The sequence below is a fragment of the Polypterus senegalus genome, chromosome 7 (assembly GCF_016835505.1).
Source record: "Polypterus senegalus isolate Bchr_013 chromosome 7, ASM1683550v1, whole genome shotgun sequence".
NCBI lineage: Eukaryota > Metazoa > Chordata > Cladistia > Polypteriformes > Polypteridae > Polypterus > Polypterus senegalus.
Window position 1 is genome coordinate 180,640,539 of NC_053160.1, and position 23,791 is coordinate 180,664,329.

At 42.2% G+C, this 23,791-nt stretch overlaps 1 protein-coding gene across 2 annotated transcripts in view; it reads left to right on the forward strand.

The window, feature by feature from the left end:
- ctif (CBP80/20-dependent translation initiation factor) overlaps positions 1-23,791 on the forward strand; it is a 423,275-nt gene that overhangs the window by 53,100 nt on the left and 346,384 nt on the right. For both annotated transcript variants that reach the window (XM_039759672.1, XM_039759673.1), the window contains exons 2-3: positions 191-386; positions 7,447-7,527. In XM_039759672.1, coding sequence (XP_039615606.1) covers positions 207-386; positions 7,447-7,527 — 261 coding nt within the window. In that variant the 5' untranslated portion in view covers positions 191-206. The remainder of the gene's footprint in view (positions 1-190; positions 387-7,446; positions 7,528-23,791) is intronic.

Genomic DNA, 23,791 nt, shown 5'->3' on the forward strand with positions numbered 1-23,791 from the left:
GGATGTCCCACAGGGCAGCTTGATCAACTGAGTCTAACGCTTTACAAAAATCGACAAAGGCTACAAAGAAACTTTGCCGATATTCGCGTTTGTGTATATGTTTGTATATAAAATAATAATATTTACTTGTAAACTGTATGATGTGGAAAGTGTGGCTTGAATGTTGTCTTCTTTCTCTCTCTCTCTCCAGGTGGGTTCAGACAGTCATGGAAAACTCGTCTGTCGCCTCTGCCTCTTCTGAAGCTGGCAGCTCTCGCTCACAGGAGATTGAGGAGCTGGAGCGATTTATTGACAGCTATATCCTTGAGTATCAGGTCCAGGGGATTTTGGCAGACAAAGTAGAGGCGGATGGAGAGTGTGCCAAGACAGAGCCTGATGTTCTGAAGGTTATTTCTTTTATCTTGTTTATTTTTATACACCAGTTTTATGATTCATTTGGGATGAACAGTTGACAGCTTCTTTTATGTAATTTGGCACACCTGGCAGCTTCATTGTGTAATATACAGTTCAACGCAAAGGACTGGACACCTCTGGCCAAATTACATAATGTGATGAGATTTGTAACAAAAAATAGTAAATACAACTTCATCAGAAAACCACCTACAATGGCATTTTTATGAAAACGATCATTTATAAATAGTGTACAATATTTTTGATGAACTAAAAAGATTTAAAAAAAATAAAAGATTGAATGTGGCTTATGCAAAAGCACCTTTTCAGTGAGGTCTCAGGATTCAGGACGCGTGAGGTCATCCGTCTGGGATGGCTTAGCTCTTTAGGTGTTTGTCTGGTCAAGAGTCGCCATTAGGAACTGTCAGCTGAAGACATTTTCACAGCCTAATAAATTCTTTGACTCTTGACACATTGTGTAGCTCTCAACAACCATGGGCTCTTCTGAGCAACTGACTTCTTCTTCTTTCAGCTTGTCCTGTTAGGTGTTGCCACAGCAGATCACATCCTGTTCCATACCTTCCTGACCTTTTCATCTTGCTCCATCACACCCATCACCTGCATGTCCTCTCTCACCACATCCATAAACCTCCTCTTAGGCCTTCCTCTTTTCCTCTTCCCTGGCAGCTCTATCCTTAGCACCCTTCACCCACTATGCCCAGCATCTCTCCTCTGCACATGTCCAAACCAACACAATCTCGCCTCTCTGACTTTGTCTCCAAACCGCCCATCCTGAGCTGACCCTCTAATGTCCTCATTTCTAATCCTGTCCATCCTCGTCACAACCAATGCAAATCTTAGCATCTTTAACTCTGCCACCTCAGCTCTGTCTCCAGCTTTCTGATCAGTGCCACCATCTCCAACCCATATAACATAGCTGGTCTCACTACCGTCCTGTTGACCTTCCCTGTCACTCTTGCTGATACCCGTCTGTCACAAATCACTCCTGACATTCTTCTCCACCAATTCCATCCTGCCTGCACTCTCTTTTTCACCTCACTTCCACAATCTCCATTACTCCGTATTGTTGATCCCATTTATTTAAACTCATCCACCTTCGCCAACTCTACCTCTTGCATCCTCACCATTCCTCTGACCTCCCTCTCATTCACACACATGTATTCTGTCTTGGTGGTCCTACTGACCTTCATTCCTCTCCTCTCTAGACCAGATCTCCACCTCTCCAGGGTCTCCTCAACCTGCTCCCTACTCTCGCTACAGATCACAGTGTAATCAGCAAACATCACAGTCCATGGGGACTCCTGTCTAATCTCATCTGTTAACCTGTCCAACACCATTACAAATAAGAAAGGGCTCAGAGCCGATCCCTGATGTAATCCCACCTCCGTCACTCCTACCGCAGACCTCACCACTGTCAGGCGTCCCTCGTACATAACCTGTACAACTCTTATGTACTTCTCTGCCACTCCCGAACTTCCTCATACAATACCACAACTTCTCTCGAGACCCCCTGTCATATGCTTTCTCCAGGTCCACAAAGACACAATGCATCTCCTTCTGGCCTTCTCTAAACTTCTCCATCAACATCTTCAGAGCAAACATTGCATCTGTGGTTCTGGGTCTAAAAATTAAACTAATTGAGGCCTACAAAGCAGTTGAAGACTATAAAAAGATATCAAAGCACGTCCAGCTAGCAGTCTTTAAGAAATGGGGGAACTGTGGAGGTCAAGACAAGATGAGATCTTCAATACTAAGAGAACTGACAGATAGATCAACTCATTTACTGTGCAAGGAGGCAAAGCAAACCTCCTCCATTTAGCCGTATGGTGTTATGGCTGGGAGTCCCAATAAGAACTTCCAAAAATGCCCACTTGTAGTGGAAAACCAGTGGAAAAACCGCAGCTAGATACACAAAGGGCCATGTAGAATCTCGATAAAATATAAGATTATTTCTGCACAAAAATGCTTTTCAACAACAAGGGAAACTCCATGGATTTGCCCAAAGCAATAAGTCAATGCTATGCAACCAAAGTGCCAAAGTAGAAAGCCAAAATGTCAAAAGTCTCAATAAATGTCGAAGATCTTACCAGTCCCTAGTGCATTGAATTGAACTGCCAGGAACTGTGGGAGAACCTCCGGTTTTCTAGGGCAGAGGCTAGTGATGGATAGGTGGCCCCGCCTTTTTAGTGACCACCTACAAATCACATGGAACATAAAACAGGCAAAGTCGATGCAGCAGATAATTAACAAAAGTAACATTAACATAAGCAAATGGACACAAAACCTTTAGTTGAACCCCAGACAGGAGAAGAACCCAGGCTGATATGTAACACACATGAAACCTGCAGTCAGTTTTAGCCGAGAAAGGAGTGGTGGTGCACTTCTCTTTTGCTTAGTGTTACCGATACGGACATGGGCTTCATGGAAGAGCCATCACCTGCAATCCCATCTTGAAAAACAACATTGGCAGAAGACAACAGGCATCTTGGGACCAACCAGGTGCTGGTGGTCAGACAAATTTCAAGTCAGACTCCTTGGTTTGGAGAAGAATTGGAGGATTTAAAATAAAGGAAAGGTTGCCAACTCTTAAGTACGGCATGGATCCATAATGCTTTGGGGTATAAGTGAAAGTGCGGAAATCAAATCTGCAGATAAGGGGAGTTCTACTCTACCGTGTTTTTGAAGAAATAACCAACTTGAAAAATACCGAACCTATTGTTTTAACGACATTTGTAACAATTCATTTTAGCACCTCACTAACAGCATTTTTTTCCTTCAGTGTTAAAAAAAAAAAAAAACGTTTAGCCTTGTTTGCTTTTTATTGTCTGTAGAATGTAACTCCTACCTTTTACAAAAGATTGCACTATTGATGTATTTGCATTTGATGACTGAATTTTTTGTTTTTTGATTTCTTCCGTTTTGAGATTTGATGCATGCAGAACAATTTATTTAAATAAATTTATTTGATAGTTACAAATGTAGCCCTCCCATTGTTGAACTGGCACGTTACTTATGTCACAGGGTGAAATTTCAGTGGTGGGATCCAAATTAAACACATCCCAATTAATTTTATAACCAACTAGCCATGCCCTGCGGCTCGCATATTAGTGAAAGAGGACATTGAGGAGGGCCCTGCCCGGCTCCCCTCTCCTGACATCACGCCTTACCCTCCCCTCGGCGCACAGTCTCTGTCTCAGATTAGCGTGAAAATATCACTCCTGCAAGTAAACTATAATTCTTAGCGCGATGAGAGAAGTCGCAAAATAAACTGGAATATTCAAGCAAATTCTAGAAAAACACCCGATCTGAATCTGTTAAGCAGCTAAGCGGATGTAAGGTACACAGCCCAAGGCTGGTGTGTGAGAGAAGAGGGCCCCGTCCTCTCCCCTTAGCCCGCTGCATGTCTGTCGGATTCGCCTAAATAAATCGGTACCGCAAGCGAAATGTGATACATAGTGCAATGAGAGAAGTCGTAAAATCAACCAGAATGTTCAAGCAAATTATAGAAAAAAAACACCCCGCTCTAAATCCCTTACGTAGTTCTCTCGTGAAAACCAGACAGACATTGGATTTTATATATATATATATATAGATAGATAGAGAGAGAGAGAGAGAGAGAGAGAGGTCCAATGAAATTATTATACAGGGAGATTCACTCGAAAGAGGCCTTGAATATTCTGTTGGAACTCCTATTAGGATGAAGCAATCTGAACCAAACAAATCCGCTCTATACCTTGACGCCGGGGTAATAGCAACAATTTCACATTGGATGTTTTCCTTCAAATCTTCCACAGTGCGAGGATTGTTCCGATAGACTTTTCCTTTGAGCATACCCCACAGGAAGAAGTCTGCTGGTGTCAGATCCGGTGACCGTGGTGGCCAAAGCCCCTTTGTAATGACCCTGTTGCTGAAGAAGGACTTAATTTCTGCTCCTTGCCGATGTGCGACACATTGCTCCATCTTACTGGAAGTAACAATCCATTAACTCAAGATCATCCAGTTGATTCTGACATTGTTTAAACAAATTGGTGACCCAATAAAACAAAAGAACAAACTTTTCTTCTCTTTTTTTCCCCCCAACGGTAGCTCTCACTGTCTCTCCTCGACCTTAGTACAAGTTTTCTTTACCCCGTGTTTTTTTTTTCTCTGTATTTTTTTACATTCTCGTTTAATAACCTACCCCACTGTCCTGCCTCCATGCCATCTTCCTCTCTCCTTCCACTCTCTCAAAAACAACGAATCTCATTGGAGAACTAATGGCACACTATACTTTAATTGATAGTAAAGCACGCCAATCACATTTCACTCTGTTATTGCTTTACCCAAAGGGAGAAAACAAAAAAAAAATGTCACTGAAGCTAACTACTAACTTTAATTAATTATATTCAACTAATGGAGTGCTAGACGTTATCTTTTATATAAACGTCTATGTGTGGAAGTGTGTGTGTCTGTTTGCCCGGCCCGGAAGTGAGAGGTGAAGTCAGGGTAAGACCTCTGCCTCCGAGGAAACAGAAACTCGCTTAGCCGCTAATAGCACAAGCAAAGCCGGCACATCGGCAAAACAAAACCTCCGAAGAAAGAGACGCTCGCTTGTCCGCTAATACACAAGCGAGGCAAGCACATCGGCAAAACAGTTTACCTACTACTTTTCCTCCTGCTGCTAATACACAAGCGAGGCGATTACGTCGGCAAAACGAAACCTCGGAAGAAAGTCACGCACTTAGCTGCTAATACAGAAGCAAGGCGAGAACATCGCAAAACGGTATCCCTATTACTTATCCTCCTGCTGCTAATACACAAGCGAGGCGAGCACATCAGCAAAACAAAACCTTCAATGAAAGAGACACTTGCTTAGCTGGTAATACAGAAGTGAGGCGAGCACATCGGCGAAACGGTATCCCTACTACTTTTTCTCCTGCTGCTACTACACAAGTGAGGCGAGCACGTCGGCAAAATTAAACCTCTGAAGAAAGAGACACTCACTTCGCTGCTAATACAAAAGCAAGGCGAGCACATCAGCGACACGGTATCCCTACTACTTTTCCTTCTCCCGTTAATACACAAGCGAGGCGATTACGTCGGCAAAACGAAACCTTTAATGAAAGAGACACTTGCTTAGCTGGTAACACAGAAGTGAGGCGAGCACATCGGCGAAACGGTATCCCTACTACTTTTTCTCCTGCTGCTACTACACAAGTGAGGCAAGCACGTCGGCAAAATTAAACCTCTGAAGAAAGAGTCACTCACTTCACTGCTAATACAGAAGCAAGATGAGCACATCGGAAAATGGTATCCCTATTACTTATCCTCCTGATCAATCGATCAATCAACATTTATTTATATAGCACATTTTCATACAAAAAAATGTAGCTCAAAGTGCTTTACAAAATGAATAGAAAAATAGAAGACACAATAAAAAATAAACATAAGTCAACATTAATTAACATAGAATAAGAGTAAGGTCTGATGGCCAGGGTGGACAGAAAAAACAAAAAAAAAACTCCAAAAGCTGGAGAAAAAAAATAAAATCTGTAGGGGTTTCAGACCACGAGACCGCCCAGTCCCCTCTGGGTAATCTACCTAACATAAGTCAAACAGTCCTCTTTGTATTTAGGGTTCTCATGGAAGGACCTGATGATGATGGTCACGTAGACTTCTGGCTTTCAGTCCATCAATGTTGGTGCATCATGATGCTTTGAGTAGGTGGTGGTGGCACAGGCCGCCACCACAAAGAAGCCGGAAAAAAGAAACAGAAGAGAGAGTAGGGGTCAGTACGGATTTTAGAACCACTATGAATAGTTATTATGAGGAATTGAACATACAGAGAGTATCAGGATTAAGTTAAAGTGAAGTTATGAGAAGGCCATGTTGAAGTAATGTGTTTTCAGCAGTGTTTTAGTGCTCTACTGTATCAGCCTGGCGAATTCCTATTGGCAGGCTATTCCAGATTTTAGGTGCATAACAGCAGAAGGCCGCCTCACCACTTCTTTTAAGTTTAGCTTTTGGAATTCTAAGGAGACACTCATTTGAGGATCTGAGGTTACGATTTGGAATATAACGTGTCAGACATTCTGATATATAAGATGGGGCGAGATTATTTAAGGCTTTATAAACCATAAGCAGTATTTTAAAGTCAATCCTGAATGCTAGTACACAAGCGAAGACGGCACATCGGCAAAATTAAACATCCGAAGAAAGAGACACTCACTTAGCAACTAATACAAAAGCAAGGTGAGCACATCGGCAAAACAGTATCCCTTTTACTTTTCCTTCTGCCGCCAATACACAAGTGAGGCGAGCACGTCGGCAAAACTAAAAATCCGAAGAACAAGTCACTCGCTTAGCTGCTAATACAGAAGCGAGGCTAGCAAATCGCAAAACCTTATAGCTTTTACTTTTTCTCCCGCTGCTAATACACAAGTGAGGTGAGCACATCAGCAAAACGTAACCTCCTAGGAGAGAGATGCCCAGAGTAGTTCCTTTCAATTACCTGACATCTCTACATTTCAAGTTTTTGACATTTTTTTTTTTTTGCTAAGGGCTTGTCTGTCTAACTTCTACCAGAGTTCGATGACCATCACCATAAGAGGTGGAAGGAAAGTGACTTGAAGTAATATACAGTGTTAAAAGAAAGAAGAACACTCATAAAGGGCTCGGGCACCTTCAAGCAAACCCTGTATATTGTGGAACAAAATAACAAAACACGATATAACGTGTTACGTGAGGAACGTCTTCAAAGACACAAGTCTAATATTAGACTGGTGAAAGATGGCAGTGACATTGGAAGGGGCGAGTCCAGAAGCCCTAGTACAGTGAGTGACGTCATATGACCGCGGATTAGTTCATTTACAAATCTGCAAGGGGAATGAGAGGAGAGGTGTTATAAGGCAGTGCCAACCTGTGGTTTGGGGTGGAATTACAAGGTGAATATGACAACAATCACATTCAGTAGATAGGCACAACAATTTTCAATTTCTAACATACATTTTTAGCATATTGCTTATTTCTGATTCTTCTTTTTTTTGTTTTTTTTAGTGGACTGAGAGCTGCAGTGAACAGCTTGAACAGAACTGGGGTTCCCCAAGAGGAAAGGACTGCGTGAAACCAAACAATCATGTGAGTAGAAACACATGCCCTAAGTTTATTTTCTTTTGATGACTGAAAAGGCTAAAAACAGGAGGACTATGTGGAGTTGTGCTTTTTCCTTCCCACATTTGTAGTAACATAGACTCAAATCAGAAACAAAGCAGGTGCTCACTTTGGAAAGTGCTTGTTGAATAATTTTATTCTTGTGATTATGGCTTTGAGAAATTCAAGGCTAATGCAACGTGCTGAACAGAAAGCACAAATCTGCCTTGGGGAAAGGGAATAAGTCAATGAAGCGCATACAGACACAGACTAATTTGTTGGCACCCCTCCACAAAAAAGAAGAACCCACAATTCTCTCTGAAGGAACTTGAAATTAACAAAAGTAATTGGCCCCTATCATTATGTACTGTGTATTTATCACAAATCAGACTTGGCTTTAGAGTTTTGATGCAACAGAATATTTCAAATAAGACCACAATTGAAAATGATATGGACAAAACTGATGGGACCCTTCACCTAAAATATTTGGTTGCGCGACCTATACAGTTTGCAGTCACTCCAAACAAGCGATTCTTGGAGCTCTCCCTGAGACTTCTGCACCTGTCCACGTTTGGCCCACTCAAACTGCTCCAGCAGGGTCAGGTTTGAAGGGGCTTTTCTCAAAACTGCATGTTCCATATGATTCCCCTTATATTTTTGAAGGGGATATATGGTGTTGGATAACCTATTTTAATTCATTATGGTCAGACTTTGTTGAGGTTTATAGCTTTCTTTTTTCATTTATTAATATGACGTTACTATAATTTTTAATCTGCCTTTGATTCTTTAGACCAGGGGTCGTCAACTCCGGTCCTAGAGGACCACCATGGCTGCAGGTTTTCATTCTAACCCTTTCCTTAATGAGTGACCTGTTTTTGCTGCTAATTAACTTTTTTGAACTAATTTTAATTGATTTGCTCTTGAAGACTCAGACCACTTAATTGTTTCTTTTTTATTAATTAGCAGCCAAACAATAATGAGATACAAAATGAGCCAAAACTACTGGTGTCCATCATACAATATCTGAAAACACAGAAAGATGAAGGTCTCAGAAATGTTGATCTGCTCAGGTCCTCAAAATATTTTAACGCTGCTCTTAGAAAGACAAAATCAACAATTTCAGAAATGTCTGCTAATGCACAACGAGAGCAGCAATGAGCCATGGAATTAAAGAACCAGTTTAATTAACGACAAGAATCGGCACCTCATTAGGCAGCTGGTTGGAGTGAAATTGGTTGGAGTTTGAGGCCATGACTTAGTTCAGGGTTCTCAAACTCCAGTCCTGGAGGGCCACAGTGGCTGCATGTTTTCATTCTAACCATCTTCTTAATTAGTCACCAATTTTGCTGCTTCTTTTAATTAACTTGACTCAGGCCCCTTAGTTGTTTCTTTTTCCTTAATTAGCAGCCAAACAATAATGAGACACAAAATGAGCCAAAACAACTGGTGTCCATCATACAATATCTGAAAACAAAGAAAGATGAAGGTCTCAGAAATGTTGATCTGCTCAGGTCCTCAAAATATTTTAACGCTGCTCTTAGAAAGACAAAATCAACAATTTCAGAAATGTCTGCTAATGCGCAACGAGAGCAGCAACAAGCCTTGGAATTAAAGAACCAGTTTAATTAACGACAAGAATCGGCACCTCATTAGGCAGCTGGTTGGAGTGAAATTGGTTGGAGTTTGAGGCCATGACTTAGTTCAGGGTTTTCAAACTCCAGTCCAGGAGGGCCGCAGTGGTTACAGGTTTTCATTCTAACCATCTTCTTAATTAGTCATCAGTTTTGCTGCTTCTTTTAATTAACTTGACTCAGACCACTTAGTTGTTTCTTTTTCCTTAATTAGCAGCCAAACAATAATGAGACACAAAATGAGCCGCCACATGACCAGCTCACCTGTGCCCGTCGCACAATATCTGAAAATAAAGAAAGGTGAAGGTCTCAGTAAGGTTGATCTCTCAACTCACCAAAACACTTTGACGATGTTCTTATGAAAAACAGAAAATCAACAGTTTTGGAAATGTCAGCAGTGGCAGAACGAGAGCAGCAAAAAGCCATGGAATTAAATAACGGGCTTAATTAACAGCAAGAATTGGCTTCTCATTAGGAAACTGGTTAGAGTTTGAAGCCCCAGTTTAGCTGGTCATCTGTTGGCTCGTTTCACGTCTCATTTCTGTTTGCAGGGGTGGCTCTAGGCTCGTGGCGGCCCTGGGCAGAGAAAGAATCAATGGCCCCTACGCCCGCCAATGTCAATATGGTATCTTATGCACAGCGGATGGCCACATGATACAAGTGTTTAACTTATGATGAAGTTCAGGATTGCCCCTTCCTGTGACGCAATGAAAGCCTCCTGAGCTGCCTTTCTCTTTCATTTCGAATAACCAAATTCGTGTACTCGAAATCTCTTAATTTTGCTTAGAATGGGTATGCGAATGTCTTGTGTCCCCTATCCGACCAGATATTCACCATGACTATTGCGCTAACACTAATACTTTATTAAAACTAGGTGAAGCATTCAGGGCCGGATTTAGACTTGATAAGGCCCTAAGCTATTTGAGACACGGGGCCCTTTATAAGTCCAGATATTCTCTGTAAGTTCCAAATAGGATTTGTTTTGGGGGCCCCCAAGAAGGCGGGGGCCCTAAGCTATATCTTGTGTAGCTCATACGTAAATCCTGCACTGGAAACATTAACTTGTAAGACGACTCGCCCACTTGCACTAGCTTCGCTTCAGCTGTCACCTGTGTCGTTATTTACTCTTTCTGCTTTATATTCAATACTAGCAAAATACCCGCACTTCGCAGCGGAGAAGTAGTGTGTTAAAGAAGTTATGAAAAAGAAAAGGAAACATTTTAAAAATAACGTAACATGATTGTCAATGTAATTGTTTTGTGACTGTTATGAGTGTTGCTGTCATCAAGGATTTGATTATCATTATTTCTTTCAATCAGGTTCGTATTTGGAGGATGTGTTGTGTTCAAGTTACATTCCGTGTCTGTCAACTGTTGTAAAGATAACAGGTTTCATTCATCGAAGTGATCACTATCCTAATCGATACTCATGAATCTAAGATGTTTAACAGGCATTCCCGGTATTAAGTTGTGGATTTGCCTGCGAATATTTAGTGGCAGCGTGTCTATGAACGTAATTTAAACTTAAGCTTTACACCGTGCTTTCCTACTGATATGTCTACAAAGGCTTGTTCAGCGTCAGAGGGTTGTTCCTGTCTTACTGCATCAATAAGCAGCTCGTCTTCCTCTTTATCTGAGACATCACACACTGCATGCACGGGTTTACCTTTCCCAGTCCTGCAAACTTTAGCGAAGTGGTTCAATTTACCACATTTTTTACACTGTCTTCCTTTAGCTGGACATTGACTTTTTCCACCGTGTGCTTTGTTTCCACAGTAGCTGCACTTATGAATATGCTTGTATGCGTCACTCGCTTCATATTCTTTTGCTGCCTTCTCAATTGTGTAATGTGTTTTTTGTTCAGCGCTCTTTGGAGCTCTTGCTTGTTCTCTGTGTACTGCGTTCACAGTCAGTTCCCATGAGCCGTTCAGAGTACATGCATCGAAGGTTCTCAGCTGTGCTTGTGCTCTCTCGTGCGATCTTGCAATGTCCACGGCTTTATTTAATGTTAGCTCAGACCCGGCACTTAAACTTTTCTCTCGCACTTTCTCTGAGTTTGTGTCAAACACTAGTCTATCCCTGACCATCTCATCTTCGTTTGCATAAGCACAGTCCTTCACCAGCAATTGTAACTCCCGGCAGCGTGTCTATTGGATTGCTGCTGACGGACGGCCTTATATGGGCAGGCACTCAATTACGTGGGAGGCGTGACGATGAGGGACGCAACTCCGCCTCACACGGTGACCGAGCTGCAGGCTATGGCCGTATATATGTACGTAAGTAGGATTCAGTTATGACCGTTACGCGTAGAATTTCAGCCTTCTACCTGCACGGCAAGTTGGAGAATTAGTGATGAGTGAGCCAGTGAGTCAGTCAGTGAGGGCTTTGCCTTTGATTAGTATAGATAAATTGGCTTGGCGGCCCAGTGCAATTGCACAGTTTACACATGCCTAAGGCCGCCCCTGCTCTTTGGCTGCATTTTAATCAGGAAACAAATCAATTCAGAGGACTGAATCCTCCTAACAGGGCTGTTAAAATGTGAATTAGCAGTGAAAACAGGTCACTGATTAGGAAAAGGGTCTGAATGAAAACCTGTAGCCGCGGCGGCCCTCCAGGCCTGGAGTTCGACACCCGTGACTTAGTTGGTCTTCTGTTGGCTCCCTCACTTCACATTTCATTTCTGTTTGGGTGCCACTTAAGGAAAGAAATGAAGCAATTCAGGGGAACAAATCTTAAGAAAGCAATTCAATTAAAATTAATTTAGAAAAAGTTAATTAGTGACACAAACAGAGCACTCATTAAAAGAAGGGTTAGAAGGAAAACCTGCAGCCACGGTGGTCCTCCAGTCCTGGAGTTGGTGACCCCTGCTTTAGACCTCTGCCGTAAGGTTCATTTGGGCTCAAACTCCCCATAAACTGGTGCTGGATTTTGTGGCTTTAGGAAAATTAGTGAAGGAGTGAGTAAGAGAGTGAAGAGGAAAATTGGGATTACGTTTAATTTACTCCTACATTACATTTTGTAGATAGTCTGGGGAAAAATCAGCGTAGTCATACATATTTGAGAAAGACATAAGAAGGCAGGCTGTATTGTAGGAGTAAAGTTGGACAGTTTAACATCTGTGGCAGAGCGACGGGCACTAAGCAAACTCCTGTCAGTCATGAAGAATCCACTGCATCCACTGAACAGTGTCATCTCCAGGCAGAGGAGCAGCTTCAGTGACAGACTGAGGAGATTGTTCCTCCCCCACACTATGCAACTCTTCAATTCCACCCGGGGGAGTAAATGCGAGCATTAATTTTATTTTAATTCTTTTCATTTTTATTACTATTTAATGTAATATTGTTTCTTTGTATCAGTATACTACTGCTGGATTATGTGAATTTCCCCTTGGGATTAATAAAGTATCTATCTGTCTGTCTGTCTGTCTGTCTGTCTGTCTGTCTGTCTGTCTGTCTGTCTGTCTGTCTGTCTGTCTGTCTGTCTGTCTATCTATCTATCTATCTATCTATCTATCTATCTATCTATCTATCTATCTATCTATCTATCTATCTATCTATCTATCTATCTATCTATCTATCTATCTATCTACCTATCTACCTATCTACCTATCTACCTATCTACCTATCTACCTATCTATCTAAGACGGGATTTGATTCACCCCAAACACCAAGCAGAAGTCTCCATCCTTTAATAGTAAATCGCAGAGTATCCTAGGAAACACAACAACATTTATTTCTATAGCACTTTTTCATACATATGATGTAGTTAAGTGCTTTACAGGATGAAGAAACAAAAACGAAAAAAAAAAATATAAAAATAAAATTAGGCTTTACTAATTAAAAAAGAATAAAGTAAAGTCTAATGGCCAGGGAGGACAGAAAAAAACAGAAACCACTCCTGAGGGCTGGAGAAAAAAAACAAAATCTGCAGGGGTTCCCGAGGCCACAAGACCACCCAGCCCCTACTGGGCGTTCTACCTAACATTAATGATCTCAATCAGTCCTCATGGTTTTCTGGGTTCACATGGAGGAACTTGATGATGATGACGATGATGATGATGATGGTCGTGTGGACCTCTGGCCTTTAATCCATCAATATAGGGACTGCATGGTGCCCTGATTGGCAGGTGATGGCGCAGATCGACATTACAGACAACTGGATAAAGAACAGCAGAGAAAGTAGCGGTTAGTACAGATTTCAGAGCAAGCCTATAACTTCACCAGTCACTATCTTGTAGTACTTGGATGGGTGACCAGCCACAAACCAAGCTTTCCTGGTTGGAAGAGGTGTTACATTATGGAATCCACTCCCAGATGGGTTTATCCGTTCCTGGGAATTCAGGAATCCCACATGTCGTTCCTGGGGATATCACAGTGCACTGGCATCCTACATGTGAACGTATTTAGAACGACTGACACTTATTTTTTATAAACCTACTGCAATATGTTGACACTAATAAAAGACTAACCTTATCTACAAGCAGTTCATGCTGTCATATAAGTACATGTAACTAGTTAGTTGCGGTAATAAGAGCGTAGAAAGCACAACGTGTCCAGCGTGCGGTCATGCAGGCGAGAGCGCACCTTCGTACAAAAGTAGGCAGCACAGTCATCAGATACTGATACACTTGTTCTAAACAACGCCCGCGCTTGCTGTTGCTCTGAAACACCGCCATTTCAGCTTTTACTGATGCATCCAGTTTCTTGTCATCATTCTGTGATGGCAAGTCTCTTGGCACAGATAATGCAGATGCAACAGACCGACGCTTTGCAATTTTAAGTTGCTGTTCAAAGCTGTCAACAGCACAGACGTCAATGAATTGTGCCCCGTCCCAGCATTCGTGAGCTGCAGAGTGCAGACACCTCCCAGTCCACTGAGCCAGGAGACTGACTGCTGCTGGTCTGTTGTTGAATGAATTAATGAGCAACGCACTACACCGTGGGTACTCAAAGTTTTTGAATGCCGGTCCACATTCAGTTCACCACCAACCATCGGGGTCCGCTATAGCCAGGTTTACCGTGTAGGTCTGTAGGAGGCTAGTAATAGATTCAACACAAATGATAACATTTTTACAGAAGACCAAGACATGCACAAAACATGGAAAAGAATTCAAAAAAACTCGCATGACTACTTGCAATTAACACACCAATTACAACACTTGGTACGTAAATGATTGTCACTCAGTGTGAAGTGTGAAAGTGTTGTTTCGATTTCATAATGGCAGCATAGTTCGGTGAGTAACCAGTCAATTCTCATTGCATTCCTGAGGTTCTGGTCGGTAATTATACTTTGATGTTTCGTCTTGATAGTGTTCATAGTGGAGAAGGCACACTCACAAGAACATGTTGAACCAAACATAGTTAGCAAGGAAATCGCCATTTTCTTTGCCAGCAGGATAATGAGAATCTGGAACAAACTTTGACCAAAAAAATATTATGTCGACTTCGTTCAATTTTGCTTTCAAAACGTGAGAAGCTTGCAAATCAGCTGCTTCAATTCGCAACAGTGACGGGTTTGAGTTCGGAAAAATTGAGGCAGCCACAGATATCCATTCACCGTCAGGCTGAACAATGAAAGGATCAGCAACAAACAAAAACACAGGCTTCAGTTTTCTGAAATCCTTAAAACGTTCATCAAACTCGACCTTCAAGTGATGTAGAAATGTGGAAATCAACTGAAAACATGCCTGTTGATCAGCTGTCATGCAGCTCTTCAGGTTTGGGAAATGCAGCATCTTGCCACCTTCCAAGTCACTGATGAAAATGCTCAGTTTTGTTTCAAAGGCACAACATTTTATCTTGCAATTCGACAACGGTTTTGTCTGCACCCTGAAGTGACAAATTCAGTGTACAGTAATCCCTCCTCGATCGCGGGGGTTGCGTTCCAGACCCCCCCGCGATAGATGAAAATCCGCGAAGTAGAAATCATATGTTTGTATGGTTATTTTTATATATTTTAAGCCCTTATAAACTCTCCCACACTGTTAACATTATTAGAGCCCTCTAGACATGAAATAACAGCCTTTAGCCAAACGTTTAAACTGTGCTCCATTACAGGGTAGCTTTTAAGCCAACCGCCAATAGCGTCCCTTGTATGAAATCAACTGGGCAATCAAACTGAGGAAGCATGTAACCTAAATTAAAAGACCCATTGTCCGCAGAAAGCGGCAAACCAGCGAAAAATCCATGATATATATTTAGATATGCTTACGTTTAAAATCCGCGATAGAGTGAAACCGCGAAAGTCAAAGCGCGATATAGCGAGGGATTACTGTATTTATATGTCTCATAATATCAACAAGAAATGCCAGCGGTGCGACCTTGTCACTCTCTTGAATGAATGTTAAACGTTCTGCAGTTTTCTTTCTATTCAAGGACTGCAGGAAGTCAGCTAATCTTCACGGAGATTCCAGTACCTTTCCAACACACGGCCCTTGCTTAACCATCTGACGTCATTGTGAAGCAGCAAATCTCCAAATTCTGCAGACATCTCTTCAAGAAAAGAACGAAACAGACGATGCTGCAGAGACGAATTACATCGTAAAAAATGAAAATCAACGAAGCGGACGACACGACACTGCGTATGCTAGAGCAACTGGAAATAATTCAGATAAATAGAAAACAGGTCCGCCTAATCACCGAATAATACCAAAAACGCACGAAGGCCAAATCTACTGATACATGTTACATTAGCTTTCCAGTAGCAGCTCAGACAAAAAGTGAACAGACCAACTGAAAAATTTATAGACCAAACGGCTTGTAAAAAAGACCAAAAAAATGCCAGTAGACCAAATGCAAATGTTATATGCCAAACAGCTTTCAAAAATGCCAGATTTCAGTTATTTGGCATAAAAAATGCCAGTTGGCAACCCTGCTACAGAGTAAATAATTAAACAACAATAATTTTGGTGCTTTTATATTCGGACATTTGACTTACGCAGAAGACAGTCGCGGTCCGCAAAAAACGTCTTGGCGGTCCGGATTGTGGACCGCAGTCCGCCGTTTGAGTACCCCTACATTACACCGTGGGCCAAAAAACCATGCCACTTAATTATTTTCAACTATAACTCTGTTATTTCTTGATCAATTTTCATACTTTTACACGCTTTATATGCGAGCTTGATCGTTTCCGTTCACCCAGGAATTCCAGCAGTTTCATTCCCGGGAATGGATTCCCTAGCCAACATGAAGCACCTATCTTGTCATATCCTTTTTCATCAATAACATATGCAAGTGACAAAGGAACCTGAAGTTCTCCCTCTAGCTTGTTTCCATTTACGCCTGTGTGTGTTCATCGCGCGCTATGTCGTTTAATAAAATACTCCGAAGGAAACTGGAGTTAAAGTGAAGATCTGAAAATTACCTGTCCGTTTCAGGCTTCATTAGAAAGGAAAAAGAATCTACAATTCAAGGATGACTTGACTTCAAGTTCAAGTTCAAGCACTTTATTGTCATTGTGTAACACAACAAAATGACTTTTTGTGACAGCCCCAAGGTGCATTTAAATAAAAGTCAAATAATTCCAAATATGTCGTATACAGTGATCAAGTAACCAGAGCAAATTATTATTGCTCAAAGTACAGCAGCATAAATTGTTATTGCACCTGTTACTGAATAGTACATTACATATTCTATATTGTATTACATTAGTATATTGCACATTACCAATATAGCTTATTGCACATGTTCAGTTAAAAATGATCTCAGACTAAGGAGATTCAGAGTTCAGAACGTTTATGGCAGACGGAAAAAAGTTATTTTTTTAGTCTGTTTGTGTGTACAGAGATTGACCTGAAGCGTCTTCCTGGCATGAGGAGCTCAAACAAAGAATTTCCAGGATGAGTTTTGTCCTTGAGAATGTTTTTGGCCCTTCTCACACAGCGAGTCTTATACGAGAGTTCGAGTGATGGCAGTTCAGTCCCAATAATGTCCTCTGCTGTTTATAGGACCCGCTGCAGGGCTTCTTTAGCAGCCTTGGTGCAGCTGTCATACCACAGTTCAAACACCATCAGGTCATGATATTAAATAAGACCTGTTATTGGGCAGTGCCTCGCAGTTAGGAGACCCGAGTTCGCTTCCCGGGTCCTCCCTGCGTGGAGTTTGCATGTTCTCCCCGTGTCGGCGTACTCTGGTTTCCTCCCACAGTCCAAAGACATGCAGGTTAGGTGCATTGGCGATCCTAAATTGTCCCTAGTGTGTGAGTGTGAGTGTGAGTGTGTGTGTGTGTGCCCTGTGGTGGGCTGACACCCTGCCCAGGGTTTGTTTCCTGCCTTGCACCCTGTGTTGGCTGGGATTGGCTCCAGCAGACCCCGTGACCCTGTAGTTAGGATATAGCGGGATGGATGGATGTTATTGGGAAGGGTTTGTTTTCTAGTTAGGTCCCTTCAGGACCGCCATTGATCTCCTTTGCTGTAGACCACACCATAAATCACCTCCATTCAAAGATATATGCTTTGATGAACAGCCAGTGGTGAGCTACAAACCCACATTCTCTGGCTCAGAAGCGAGCACTTTTGGTATTAGCTGAATGGAGAGCTCCATCAATGTTCTGAATATTATGAGCAGCATGCTTCCTGGTGACGTATGCCGATCTCTTTCTGCATTCCATTTGACATGGGAAGTCAGAATTTCTGTGTTCCTAGTCGAAATTTTCAATTGGAATGCCCCCTTAAGCCAGATTCCATACTCGGAGACTCAGGGCTGGTCCATCAAGTCTGAGTTTGTCTGACTTCAGATCAAGACGTCAATCCAAAATGGCGATGTACACCGAAAACTTTAGTGGAAGCTGTAGTTTCATACTGTTTGTTAGCACTTCTGCCTGTTTGTGTCTCCTTAAACCTGTGGTACACAAAATACTGTCCTCCTTCTGCCTGTGGATGTCCTGGTTCATTGTTTAGGTGCTGAAAATTCAACGTAATGTGTGTTATCAACTGCGCTACCATCAGTCCTGTGTCACGCCAACAGTAAAGCATCCTGAGACCATTCATGTCACGTGCCAAGGCAGTGGGCTCACTCAGAATTTTGCCTAAGAACACAGCCAGGAATAAAGAATGGGACCAAAACATCCTCTGAGAGCAACATCTTCCAACCATCCAAGAACAGTTTGGTGACCCACAATGCTTTTTCCAGCATGATGGAGCACCGGGCCATAAGGCAAAAGTGAGAGCTAAGTGGCTCAGTGAACAAAACATCAAAATTCTGGGGTCCATGGCCAGGAATCTCCCCAGACCTTTAATTCCAATGAGAACTTGTGGTCAGTCCTCAAACAAAAACCCACTAAGTCTGACAAGCTCCAAGCATTGATGATGCAAGAATGGGCTGCCATCAGTCAGGATTTGGCCAAGAAGTTGATTGCCAGCCTGCCAGGGTGAATTGCAGAGGTCTTGAAAAAGAAAGAAGGGCCAACACTGCAAATATGGACTCTGTGCATAAACTGAATGGAATTGTCAATAAAAGCCTTTGAAACTTATGAAGTGCTTGTAGTTCTACTTCAATATACCAGAGAAACATCTGACAGAAAGATCTAAAAACACAGAAGCAGCCAACTTTGTGAAAACCAACACTTGGGTCATTCTCAAAACTTTTGGCCACGACTGTCCTTTAGCATATTAACCTTGTGCCAAATGTAATGACACTCTTTCATGAGTGTCATTAGCCACGCTGTCATGGCTGCCTCGACGTCCTGAATTGATTCAAAATGTTTACTTTTTATGGTCATTTTGACTTTGGGGAAGAGCCAGAATTCTCACGGTGCCAGATCCAGTGAAATAAAGTGGATGAGGACACACTGCAATATTTTAATCGGATATAGTGATGTGTGACACGAAACATTGTCGTGGTGGAGGATGAAATCGTTTTCCCATTTCTCAGGTCATTTTCTATGCACATTGTTTCTTAAATGCCCTAATACAGGGGTGCCCAATGCGTCGATCGCGATTGACCGGTAGATCTCAAAGGTAGTGCAGGTAGATCGTGTTGCATTCAAAAAACAAAAAAATTAAACGTTAGTCTATCATTTATCCTCCCTATGGCATTTGCCACTTGATTGACATACATGGCGGCCAGTCTGAGATCTCTTTTCTTCTGTCATCCCGCACGCACGATCAAATGCGCAAACTGCTGCAAAACTCCGGCTATCTTAGTGATCTAGTTAACTTTCCAATTTATATCGACTAACGAAGGGATTTAAAAAAATTTGTTTGGGGAGGGTATGGGCTGGATGAGGAATTGGATGAGGATTTTTTTCTCACAATGTCACAATCGAAGTGCGTTTGTCTGATCTGTCGGTCTATCATTGCTATTCCAAAGAAGGAAAATGTGGAAAGGCACTTTCGAGTTGTTCATAAAAACTACGAAATTGATGATGATCTGAGAAAGAGAAAGCAGAGGGAACTAAAATCATAGTTAATTGGTTCACGACCAAATCCTTTTACGACCAGAGTTTTGGAACGAATTATGGTCGTGAACCAAGGTTCCACTGTATGTGCTCATAAATTAAATATCAATTTCAAGGAATCAGACAGTATGTTTGCCCCCAATATTATGGAGGGTTGTATATTTCAGTGTTATTATTTTTTTTATCTCTGTTCTCAGTGAAAACATGACCTTAAAAGTTTTATTTAGTAATTACTAGAAAATACTAGGGTTGGGCAAAAGTAGGTTTACAGTGGCTAGCAATTTGAGCACTGTGCCTTTGTGACATTCTTCTAAGTTAATATTAAGCTATTGTGATAATCATCACCCGCATGTCTCTTTCCATATGAACAACTGTAAACCTACTTTTGCCTACCCTTTTGCAAAAAATACATTATGTTAGTAAAATATAGAAAAGAAAGTACAGTGGAACCTCGGTTTGCGAGTAACTTGGTCTATGAGTGTTTTGCAAGACGAGCTAAAATTTTTAATACATTTTGACTTGATAAACGTGTGAGGTCTTGCAATACAAGTAGTATGGATACACTTTGTCTGCTGAGCGTCATGTGATCACAAATGAGCTGATGGTGGTTCTCTTTCTCTCGCGCGTCTCTCTCTCCTTATCTCGCTCGCACGCGCATCTCTCTCTCTCCTTATCTCGCTCGCTCGCGCGCGTCTCTCTCTCTCCTTATCTCGCTCGCGCGCGCATCTCTCTCTCTCCTTATCTCGCTCGCTCGCGCGCATCTCTCTCTCTCCTTATCTCGCTCGCTCGCACGTCTCTCTCTCTTCTCTTGAGGGTAATCGTCTCCTATTCTCCGTCTGAGTTTGTGTGCCTCATCATATACTCAACATCCGTACGAGCGTATACTGTTTACTACAGCATTGTGACTGTGCGTGTGTGTGTGTGCTGTGAAGTTCGAGTCCCCGTCTTGCGCCCCAAAACACGAAGCTGAATCTCAGTACTTTAACAACACCAGCTTTATTCAGCTTTAAACAGCAACAGCGCGGTTATTTATTGTAGCGGGATCTTTATAATGTTCCTTGTATCACCCATCGACGGCAGGCGCTTATAGCATGTCTGCGATCTTTTTGGATGCGCTTATACGGTGAACTGCTACAGCGCTGGGAGACTGCGATTGCTTTGGGACGCTCTTCCGCGGGTCGTCCCGTTGGGTGGAATCCCACAAGAGTTTAGAAACTCACTCGCATCAGCCATGATTCTTTTTAAAGGTAAAGTGCAGGTTAATTTGTTTTTTTTTACTTTATATTTTGTATTAATCATTTTTATATGAATAGTTTTGGGTTGTGGAATGAATCATCTGAGTTTCCATTATTTCTTATGGGGAAACTCACTTTGATATACGAGTGCTTTGGACTGCGAGCACGTTTCCGGAACGAATTATGCTCGCAAACCGAGGTTCCACTGTATAGTGTTTGCTTGTTCTATTCCTTTTAACACACCACACAAATTTGAATATTATTATAATGGGACATCAAACTCATGCTAAAATTGAATACATTACAACATGGTTTGAATAGAGACAAGAGTTTTATGCCTGGCAGGGATGACCTTTCTGTGTATGTCCCAGGGGAGCAAGCATGGGCTGCACAGTACCTCCCTCCGAACACTTGGTGGCAGCCCCCCTGGGTGACTGTGGTGCCTCAGATTCCCGCAGGGCTCCATGGGAGATGGAGTTCTCCACAGCCCTGTTGGGATCTGGGGTGGCCTCCAGGGGGTGCTGCAGCTGGGACTCCTGAGCCCTTATGGGCACACCTGGAAGTGCAGCCGGAACTCGTCAATCAAGCACCTGGAGCACTTCCGGGAGAACTATTAAAGGGGCCAGCAGCCACCACTCTGGGATCCTGAGTCGGGAGGAGTGGTGGTGTGTTTCGTGTAGTGCTTGAGGTGTTTTTGGGATGGGGAAGACGTGCCCACAGGTGAAGAAAAATAAAAGTTTATTTGGGTTTTATACTTGCCTCCGGTGTCACGCTGTGTCAGGTCGGTGCCTATATAGCGCCTTTGTTACACCAATTATGAGGATTGTTTGCATCACTGACTCAGACAACCTGTCTACAGACCCACATTGCATGGAAAAACTCATCAGAAACTCCAAAAGTCTTTGTTGGTCAGTTATCTTATCCAAAGATCTTGACCATACATTGTTCTTCTCTCTTGTTAAATGAATCTTAGCCTAAAGAGGTCTATTAATTTTTTACATTTAAGATGTCCCACTTAAAGATTTTCCAATGTTGTTACTTGTCCTAGTGTGTATATAAACACAGGGAACTCCCGTTTCTGTATTACATCTTTGCCGGCAGAAGGGGCCTGAGTTGCCTCGAAAGCCTGCATATTGTAATCTGTTCAGTTAGCCAATAAAAGGGGTCATTTTTCTTGACTTCTCACTACATTCATAATGGGTAACACGGTACAACACGCTAGTACTAACAAACTGTAGAAATTATTAAATACAATACAATCACGTAAATGTATTTTTTAATTGAATTACTTATTGTTTTAGGGCCACACGGTGGCGCAGTGGTAGCGCTGCTGCCTCGCAGTAAGGAGACCAGAGTTCCTGTTCCGGGTCCTCCCTGTGCGGAGTTTGCATGTTTTCCCCCGTGTCTGCGTGGGTTTCCTCCCACAGTCCAAAGACATGCAGGTTACAGTCATGGCCGAAATTATCAGCACCCCTGGAATTTTCCCAGAAAATTGTTGCAATTCCAAATGTTTTGGTATCCAAATGTTTATTTCCTTTATGTGCATTGGAACAACACAAAAAAAACAGAGAAAAAAATCTGACATCATGTCACACAGAACTTAAAAACCGGGTCGGACAAAATTATTGGCACCTTTTCCAAATTGTGGGTAAATCATTTTATTTCAAGCATATGATGCTCGTTTGAACTCACCTGTGGCAAGAAAGAGGTGCTGGCAATACTGTATAGCAATCGCACCTGAAGCCAGTTAAAATGGAGACAAGTTGACTCAACCTTTGCGTTGTGTGTCTGAGTGGGCCACACTAAACATGGAGAACAGAAAGAAGAGCAGAGAATTGTCTGAGGACTTGAGAACAAAAATTGTGGGAAAATCTCAACAATCTCAAGGCTACAAGTCCATCTCCAGAGATCTTCATGTTCCTTTGTCCACTGAGCGCAACATAATCAAGAAGTTCACAACACATGGCACTGGACGTGGACGGAAGAGAAAAATTGATAAAAGGCTGCAACGAAGGATAGTCTGAATGGTGGATAAACAGCCCAGTCAACTTCTAAACGTATTGAAGCTGTTCTGCAGGCTCAGGGTGCAACAGTGTCAGCTCAAACTATCCGTCGACATCTGAACGAAATGAAACGCTATGGCAGGAGAGCCAGGAGGACCCCACTGCTGACACAGAAACATAAAAAAGCCAGACTGGAGTTTGCTGAAATGTACCTGAGGAAGCCAAAATCCTTCTGGGTGAACGTCTTGTGGACAGATGATACCAAGGTGGAGCTTTTTGGTAAAGCTCATCATTCTACTGTTTACAGAAAACAGAATGAGGCCTACGAAGAAAAGAACAACACAGTACTTACAGTCAAACATGGTGGAGGTTCGAAGATGTTTTGGGGATGTTTTGCTGCCTCTGGCACTGGATATCTTGACTGTGTGGAAGACATCATGAAATCTGAAGACTACCAAAAGATAATTGGGACGCAATGTCAGAAAGCTGGGTCTGCGTCAGAGGTCATGGGTATTCCAGCAGGACAATGACCCCAAACACACCTCGAAAAGCACCCAGAAATGACTGAAGACAAAGTGCTGGAGAGTTCTGAAGTGGCCAGCAATGAGTCCGGATCTAAATCCGATTGAACACTCATGGAGAGATCTCAAAGTTGCTGTTGGGAGAAGGCGTCCTTCAGATCTGAGAGACCTTGAGCAGTTTGCAAAAGAAGAGCAGTCGGAAATTCTAGTTGAGAGGTGTGACAGGCTTGGTGATGGTTATAGGAAGCGCTTGATTTCAGTACTTTTTTGTAAAGGGTGTGCAACCAAATATTAAGTCAAGGGTGCCAGTAATTTTGTCCACCCCGGTTTTTGAGTTTTGTGTGACATGATGTCAGATTTGGCTTTTTTTCCTCTGTTTTTTTGTGTTGTTCCAATGCACATAAAGGAAATAAGCGTGTATACCAAAACATCTGTAATTGCAAAAATTTTCTGGGAAAATTCCAGGGA